The sequence below is a fragment of the Onychostoma macrolepis genome, chromosome 18 (assembly GCF_012432095.1).
Source record: "Onychostoma macrolepis isolate SWU-2019 chromosome 18, ASM1243209v1, whole genome shotgun sequence".
Lineage (NCBI taxonomy): Eukaryota > Metazoa > Chordata > Actinopteri > Cypriniformes > Cyprinidae > Onychostoma > Onychostoma macrolepis.
In genome coordinates this window covers 300,001-308,915 of record NC_081172.1, presented here as the reverse complement: position 1 = coordinate 308,915, position 8,915 = coordinate 300,001, and the positions used below count along the sequence as shown (strand labels likewise).

At 40.9% G+C, this 8,915-nt stretch overlaps 1 protein-coding gene across 1 annotated transcript in view; it reads right to left on the bottom strand.

Moving 5' to 3' along the window:
* Positions 1-2,292: 2,292 nt before the first annotated feature.
* Positions 2,293-8,915, bottom strand: part of zgc:158482 (uncharacterized protein LOC100009650 homolog) — a 17,125-nt gene continuing 10,502 nt past the window's right edge. Inside the window, exons 3-10 of the mRNA XM_058752351.1 lie at positions 8,904-8,915; positions 8,215-8,339; positions 6,403-6,597; positions 6,225-6,315; positions 5,794-5,992; positions 5,376-5,473; positions 2,938-3,068; positions 2,293-2,859 (exon numbers count right to left, since the gene is read on the bottom strand). The exon at positions 8,904-8,915 is cut by the window's right edge and continues 147 nt beyond it. Coding sequence (XP_058608334.1) covers positions 2,683-2,859; positions 2,938-3,068; positions 5,376-5,473; positions 5,794-5,992; positions 6,225-6,315; positions 6,403-6,597; positions 8,215-8,339; positions 8,904-8,915 — 1,028 coding nt within the window. The 3' untranslated portion in view covers positions 2,293-2,682. The remainder of the gene's footprint in view (positions 2,860-2,937; positions 3,069-5,375; positions 5,474-5,793; positions 5,993-6,224; positions 6,316-6,402; positions 6,598-8,214; positions 8,340-8,903) is intronic.

The following is an 8,915-nucleotide window of genomic DNA, read 5'->3' as shown; positions in this document are numbered from 1 at the left end:
TGAGAACAGCTCCTAGAGAGGTTTCTCATCCCCCATACATAGATCTAATCTGTTTTGGGGCAGAGAATAAATGTTTATGGGCCTTTTGTTCTGGTGGTATTTAAGGGTAAGTTGCAAATCAATCGGGGCGATTTGTAGCCAGATCAGCCCGTAGTGTGGAGGGTATTTAATATGTTCCATACTATGTATCTTCTTCTCGAAGCCAGGTAAACATTTTACTCTTAGATTCATCTTTGAACAACTGTTATGTATTTTCTTATTTTTGAATTGGCTTCTTATTGTTTTATTATGTAATTGGCGAGATACATTTACCTGACTAATAATAAATTGTTATATTTGATTTGTTCTGATCTCTTCTGAAATCATTTTTTCCAGTAGATTAATGGTAGAGGTATTTCCACAAATCTGCGTTCAGGACTGATCACACCAAAGCACTGATGGATGAACCATGGGGAGCACCATGAAGGAGACTCTGGATTTCTGACTGTCGCTGGCTTAACACGGTGTAGCTCTCGTGGTTATAGGGAAAAATACACTTTTTGTTATGAGTATGCAGGTGCAGCTCACTTAAAGGTATTATAACCGCTCTGCACCCTCTGAGTAAGCTCAGAACTGACAAGTTTGTGTCGTGGATTCACTAAATAATCGGCCGAAGTGTAATTCCTATGCGATACCTAGTCCCTAATGAACGAAGAATTGAAAGTATGGGATTTTCAGAATAATCAAATATCTAAATTAATGTACAATCGATATCTGTGATCAGTTTAATTGTAAATATTGTCTAAATTTAATGATCACTTGAAATTGGAGTCAGATCAAGCACGGAGTTAGACTAAAATTGAAACTAGATCCTGATAAATTCAGAAGCGCAAGTAAAAGACCGAACATGCACTAAACCTTCGACCAGGCCGCTGGATTCCGTTGTTTGGGCTAGCGGGTGGATCCTTACAATTTTGTACTGTATTTTGTCCACGTTGAAATTGATTTTCAATTCTTTGGCTCTGTCCATCACTTTATGCAGAATTTCTGCGTGCTCCTTCTCATCAGCTGCGGCGATGATCATATCGTCAGCAATCACATGCACACCATTTATGTCTCCAAAGGCTTCACTGTTCTTTTGCTGGAACACCTCGCTGGAGGATTTTAGGCCAAATGGAAGACGTTTGAACCTGAAGCGTCCCCAAGGTGTATTAAAAGTACACAGCAGTGATGAAGCTTTGTCTAGCTTGATCTGCCAGTAACCATCTTTTTCATCCAAAATTGTGAACCGTTTGTTACCAGCGAGTTTGCGCTGTACATCCTCGGGTGTTGGTATGGAGTAGTGCTGTCGTCTGATTGCCCTGTTTAGTTCACGAGGATCAAGACACAGTCAAAGTGAGCCATTTTTCTTTTCAGTTACCACCAGACTGTTGACCCATTTTGTTGGCTCTGTAACAGGTGCAATGACGTCAGTCTGCACTAACTGATCCAGGGCTTCCTTTAGTCTGTCCATTATGGCCAGGGGGATCTTTCTACAGCCATGAACCACCGGAGGAATCTCTGTATCAAGGTATATGTGATGCTCACCAGGGAATTCTCCTAGCCCTTGGAACACCTCTGGATATTGCTTTACCAGCTCATCTTTTGCTCCCACCGACTCGATACGCTTGACCAGATTCAGTTGTTCACAGGCAGCTCTGCCAAGTATTGGAGGTGTTGACTGTTCCGTAACAAAAAACAGCAGCTTTGATTCATTTTGTCCCTTGAGAGAATGCATAACCAGCCGGTCTGATCCTTGTGCCACCGTATGCCAATTTTGTCTCTTATCATGTCGTCCTCCGACGCTCCAAATTCAAAATTTTTGCTTTTTTGCCGGAGTTCTGTAACAAACTTATCAATCTGCATTATCTCATGCATAATGCATGTCCAGAACTGATGTCTCTCAAACAACACATTCTTTTTAGGTGTGCAGTAGTTTCTGAAAGCTTCCAAAATTCTGTCTACATTCACTTCTTCTGGTGCTTCTTTTGCAATGTCAAATCTCTAGTGCCTCCTCACCTAATGAGTGTAGTAAGACTTCCACTTGAACTGCTCACAAATAACATATTTCACAGCATATCTTATTGAAATGGATGAGTTTAGAGGCAAAACTAAGCTTTTGAGCTTTTCTCGGCCCTCTGGCGGTCAAACAGCTGATACACATCCGATTCTACATCAACTTCACACTTCTTTAATTTGCAGAAACAGAACTCCAAGTGATTCAATCAGTTAGGCCTATTAGCACTTAAATCAAATAAATAAATGAAACATTAATTCATTAAAAGAAACCTTTAATTCAATATCTAGGCTATTTTAACCAGTTCACCACACTTTTATTTCAAAGGCAAGATTCATGTGAGATTCATATAAAATTATTGCATACTAGCATAAGGAAAATCTTCAAGAATCATAGATCACATGGAGTTCATAGATTCCATGTGATGATAAATTTGTGTTGAAATGTTTTTGACACAACATGACACAAGCTTTATTCTGTATGTATGTAACAGCTCATAAGACTCAGTCACCAAAATGTGACACTGATCAGGATTGCAAAAAAGAGTTTCCACATTTGCTGTATCAGTGCATCCTAAATACTTCAGTAAAATATTTTTAGAGATTGTTCAGCTAAACAACAGCAGCAGAACTATCGCAGGAGAGAAGTCAGAGTTTGATGCTGTGAGACAGGATCTGCTGGTAGATGGAGGGGGTCAGTGAGATGTAGGTCCGCTCTCGCTCACACAGAAAGTACAGCGAATCAGACGTCATGCTGGGGTTGAATCCGGCCTCCACCAGCTTCAGCTTCAGCTGTTTGAAGGTGGCAGTGACGTCCATCGAGCTCTGGAGAGAAACATCACATAACATGTGCAGGAGACCAGGACCGACCCTTTAAATACGGGTTTATCGTCTGACTTTTACCTGAATGCGTATGAAACGAGGTCGAGCGTAAACAGGCAGGAACCGGCAGACGTGGTCAAATGTTTTCTTGCTCTCAAACTCTGTTCCGTCCATCAGTTTTACTGCAGCCATTCCGATCCGTCCCTCGTGACCTTCGCAAACACACAGTTGAAGTCAAAAGTTTACATCCCCCTTGCAGAATCTGCAAAATGTTAATTATTTTACCAAAATAAGAGAAATCATAAAAAATGCATGTTCTTTTTTATTTAGTACTTACCTGAATAAGATATTTCACATAAAAGACATTTACATATAGTCTATTATTATAATTATAAAAGTTTACATACACTTGATTCTTAATACTGTGTTGTTCCCTGAATGATCCACAGTGTTGGGCACGTTAATTTAAAAAAGTAATTTGTTATAGTTACTAGTTACTTCTCACAAATAGTAACTGAGGGAAAGTAACTATTGCGTTACTTTTTTTTTTTTTATTCAAATGTCAAATAACTTGGATGCCCCCAATATTAAATGAATGAAATGGACACTAAATAGAATTAATTATTATTATAAAACATTGTACACTAATCTATTTTAATATTTCTGTGGGACAATGTGAGAGACACCTATCAAATTCAATATATTATTGTAAATAGTATGAAGCAATTATATATATATAAAGCTTATGTTTGTAAAATGGCACAGGTTTTCTTTTTTTTTTTTTTATATCTGACACTTAGTATCAGTCAGTCAAGCATTATAATCTGATATTATGATAATTTAGCATTATATGATGATAGAACTTTAGTAATTATTTGTCATGTTGACTGAACTTAGGACTGGTGGTGGTGCTTAAGATATTGTTTGTCATTTAGTGTTTCGATTAAAAAAAGGAAAAAAAAACCCTAAAAATAATACTGATAAGATAACAAAACTACTACGAATTCTACTAATAATAACAATATAAAACGCACTAAGGATTAATGAGCTGCTGGGTTCATGAATATTAATCACGTTGTCTGCGTTCGCTTGAATCGATTTGCTGAAATCAAAACAGGGATGATAATAGGTGAGCGCCAGCCAATGAGATTGTCATTTGCACATTAGTTCCGCCCACTATCAGAGAACCCAGTTAACTCCGTTATTTTGACAGGAAAATGCAACAAAGAATATATTTACATGTAGCGCGTCAATTCTGCATGTTATGAAAAACTATCTTGTTCTGTATCTTTCTTTGCTCGTGTGAGACAAAGCGATGCCGAGCTGTGCGCCTTCACACTAGAGTTTACGTCAAATACAGCTACACTGTCCATTCAGATAAAATGAAAAATAAAACGATAATAATATTATACATTTTAGTAACGCTGCATTTTATTGTCAGTAACGGTAACGGCGTTGTAAAGGGGGAAACAGTCATTCGTTTGATTACTCGTTACTGAAAAAATAACGCCGTTAGTAACGCCGTTTATTTATAACGCCGTTATTCCCACCACTGTCCACAGCTGTGTTTTTTTGTTTAGTGATAGTTGTTCATGAGTCCCTTGTTTGTCCTGAATAGTTAAACTTCCTGCTGTTCTTCAGAAAAATCCCTCAGGTTCCACAAATTCTTTGGTTTTCCAGCATTTTTGAGTATTTGAACACTTTCCAACAATGACTGTATGATTATCTTCTGAAGGGCAGTACTAAATGAAAAAAAAAATTATTTAGGCATAATAAGAAAAATGTACACATCTCCATTCTGTTCAAATAATTTTCACGCTCTGGCTCTTAATGCATGTTTTTTCCTTCTGGAGCATCAGTGAGCGTTTGAACCTTCTGTAATAGCTGCATATGAGTTGGTAAGGGTTCAAATACACAAAAATGCTGAAAAAACGCAGAATTTGTGGGACCTGAAGGATTTTTCTCAAGATCAGACAGCGGGCAGTTTAACTGTTCAGGACAAACACTTTGGCTTTGCCCCCCCCACGGACATCCCTGTGCCCCCCGTCTGGACCGAGGGAGCGGCCGGACTTTAGTTTAGCTTGTATAATAGTCTAACTGATTGCTTTTAGATAGAAAAGCTGCCCATAACTCCTGGTCTAGGATCTGTTTTCTTTGTAATAATAGCATAACGAAATAGATTTGGAAAGCGTCAAATTATTTTACAATGCATTTTCACAGAGGGGAGCAAAGTAGCCAATCACAGACATGTTTATCGATTTCTACAACGCAATGGCCAATCAGAGGTGTTTAGTTTGGAATCCACACACTCACCACTTTTTGTCTAGCACCGAGTTCTATCATGCTCGTAACTTCATTTAAAAAATATATATGTATGATCCCTCTTATTTTGGTAAAATAATTAACATTTTGAAGATTCTGCAAGGGGGATGTAAACTTTTGACTTCAACTGTATAAATGAACGCCAGTGATGTCACATGTGAAAAACAACATTCAGAACAAAAGTGGATTCAGCAAACCTGGAACCTGAACTCCGTAAACGTTAGCCTCTTCGACAAAGTCAAGCATGCTGATGATGTCAGAGACTTCAGTGGTGGCCACATTCTCTCCTTTCCACCTGCACAGATTCACATTAACATCAGCCTCCACCAATCACTACACAGATTCACTTTAGCCTACACCAATCACCTCACAGATTCACATCAGCCTCCACCAATCACCTCACAGATTCACATCAGCCTCCACCAATCAGCCTCCACCAATCACCTCACAGTTTCACATCAGCCTCCACCAATCAGCCTCCACCAATCACCTCACAGATTCACATCAGCCTCCACCAATCACCTCACAGATTCACATCAGCCTCCACCAGCCTCCACCAATCACCTCACAGATTCAGTTCATCTGATCTCAGACAGCATGATGTCAAGGAAATACCTGAATGTGTCTCCCACTCGATCCTGGAAGTACATGAAGTTGTCATGATCGATCTTCAGCAGATCACCACTGTTAAAATAAACATCGCCATGCTTAAAAACATTGCGCAGCCTCTTCTTTTCTGTTTGCTGTTCATTTTGTGCATAACCAACGAAAGGAGCGATTTCTGTAATCTTGGACACCATCAGCCCTGTCTGCCCTGGAAACACACACACACACACACACACACACACACACACACACACAGATGTTCAGCCAGAGAGACTTTAAGGTGTTGAAACACACAGTAGTTTGGATCATCAGAAGAAGTGATTGATGAGCTCAGTCTGTCAGGACGAATAAAGTCAGTCGTCGGTTTGTAACATGAAGAGCTGTTCTTTATATGGGACTCTCGAGGAGTGAGTTTCATGTTTCCGTGTGTGACCTCTGACCTTTAGGCACCTCGACACACAGGCCTCTAGAGTCTCTGAGTGGCTCGTCCCGCTCCGTGTCGTACTGAATGATGGCGTAGGGGAACAGTTTCTGTGTGACCAGAGACAAACACACTGAGGATCAGAGCTTTCGGTGGAAGCACAGCGCAAGTCACGTGACTCCAGTCATACATCTTACTTTGTGCAGAAAGCTGACCCGTCCGACAGCGCCGATCTTTCCAGCATAGTTCACGAATCCCACGTTTCCCTCCGTGGAGGCGTAAAACTCTCTGATTTCGATATGACCGAAGCGCTTGAGGAATTCCCTCCAGACATCTGAGCGCAGCCCGTTCCCGACAGCCAAACGCACAGCATGCTGCTTATCGCTCTCTCTCTAGAAAACACAAGCGCAATCAATCACAAACAACACTGCAGCGAATGTCTGTGTGTTACTGAGAATCACATCGATTCATGACAGATTATAGATGATGTGATTCCTGCACACGGTCAGATCAGTTTAAAGGGGTCATATGATGATGCTAAAAATAACATTATTTTGTGTATTTGGTGTAAAGCAATGTTTTTTACGCGGTTTAAGGTTCAAAAAGCACAATATTTTCCACATACCATACATTATTGTTGCTCCTCTCTGCCCCGCCTTTCTGAAACGCGGCATTTTTACGAATCGTTTTTACATCGTTCTGAAAAGCACGCTGTGCTCTGATTGGCCAGCTATCCAGTGCGCTGTGTTTGGCTGAATACCTCAAGCATGTGACGGAAATGTTACGCCCCTCACCATATTTGGAAACACACAGGGTCTCCACAACAACAATACTACAGCGAGAATAAAAGTTACGCATTCTTTCTTTGCGTAAACATTTGTGCGGCGTTCTGCAAATCTTCCCACACAGTGACGTAGACATGTGGGGTGTGTGGAAGGCGTGGATGAGTCTTAACTTTTATAAAGAATATCTCTTTGGGTTTAAGACTTTAGTCTTTGCAACTTTACATCTTATATATGCACAAACAGCTTAAAACACTTCAAAGACAAATGAAAACTTGAAATCGCATCATATGACCCCTTTAAACACTTGTTCTGGAATTTCCAGTTCAATGCACCACGAATGGAATAAAACGTGATCTCCTCGTGACGTGATGCATTCAGATCGCTTTCACTGCGGCATTTCAAGTAAAGGCCAGCAGCTATTCCGAGATCAGCGCCCGCCCTTAACAGACACTCCGATTGGCCGACGGCTCCGTCACATGAGCTCATGTGCTCTTCAGGATCCAGTTTCAATGACCAAAGTAAGAATATTCACAATTTACCTACGAAACCTCAACGGTCAGAAAATAAAACACCCAAACCGGAAATCTGATCTCAAACAAGACAGTGACTCTAGTGAAGAGAGCAAGCGACACACCGACTCCTCCAGATAGATAGTGCTATTTAAAAGAACCAGCTGTGCTGGGATCAGTTTTCAGAGAGTAACAGCTGTACAACACACACACACACACACACACACGTCTGGTTTTCCATCCTTGTGGGGACTCTCCATAGGTGTAATGGTTTTTCTACTGTACAGACCGTATATTCTATTGTCCTACACCAACCCTACACCTAAACCTACCCCTTACAGGAGACTACAGGCATTTTTAGATTTTCAAAAAACTTCATTCTGTGTGATTTATTAGCTTGTTTACCCGTGACACGAGTCCCCATGAGTCTGTGTGTATTCAGGTTAAAGTCCCCACCTGAATAGAAAAACAGGTACACACACACACACACACACACACACACACACACACGCATGGCCTCAGTGACCGCGCTGAACTGCCAACACTCTAAATCTGCTCAGTGTTTGAGTCAGCTGACATAAACACAACTGTAAACTAGTGTACGCCATATTAATAACCTACTATACTCTGATGTAAACTAACACTCACTGTCACGCGCTGAAGCGTTTGAGTCTGCTGTAGCTGCTTTGGTTTGGTGTGTGTTGATGATTTGTACCTGTGGTGTGTTGCACAGATAGCGCAGAACCTCGCCGATGTACTGAATCACCGTCACACTGTGAGCCCGACACTCGTCCCAGAACTGAGACGCAGAGAACCTGCGGCGTAAAATTATAGTTGAACCTGAAAATGAGAGAAACTGAGATTATTCTGATCCATAACACGACTGTGTGTGTGAACAGCAGTAAGAGAATATGACATGAAGATCTGCGTGTGTGACTGAGGACTGACTCGACCTTTAACCCGGTTAAATAGGAACATTCGTGTGAATTTCTGCAGCTTTACAGTTGCACACAAAGAGCTCTTTCACAGAGAGAGTGAGGAAATTATGCACTGAGCTCCTGATCACAGTCATGAAGCACACACACACACACACACACACACGCTCACACACGTCTGGTTTGCTATCCTTGTGGGGACTCTCCATAGGTGTAATGTTTCTTCTACTGTACAGACCGTATATTCTATTGTCCTACACCAACCCTACACCTAAACCTACCCCTTACAGGAGACTACAGGCATTTTTAGATTTTCAAAAAACTTCATTCTGTATGATTTATTAGCTTGTTTACCCATGACACGAGTCCCCATGAGTCTGTGTGTATTCAGGTTTAAGTCCCCACCTGAATAGAAAACCAGGTACACACACTCTCACACACACACTCACACACACACACTCACACACACCTGTCTCTATGG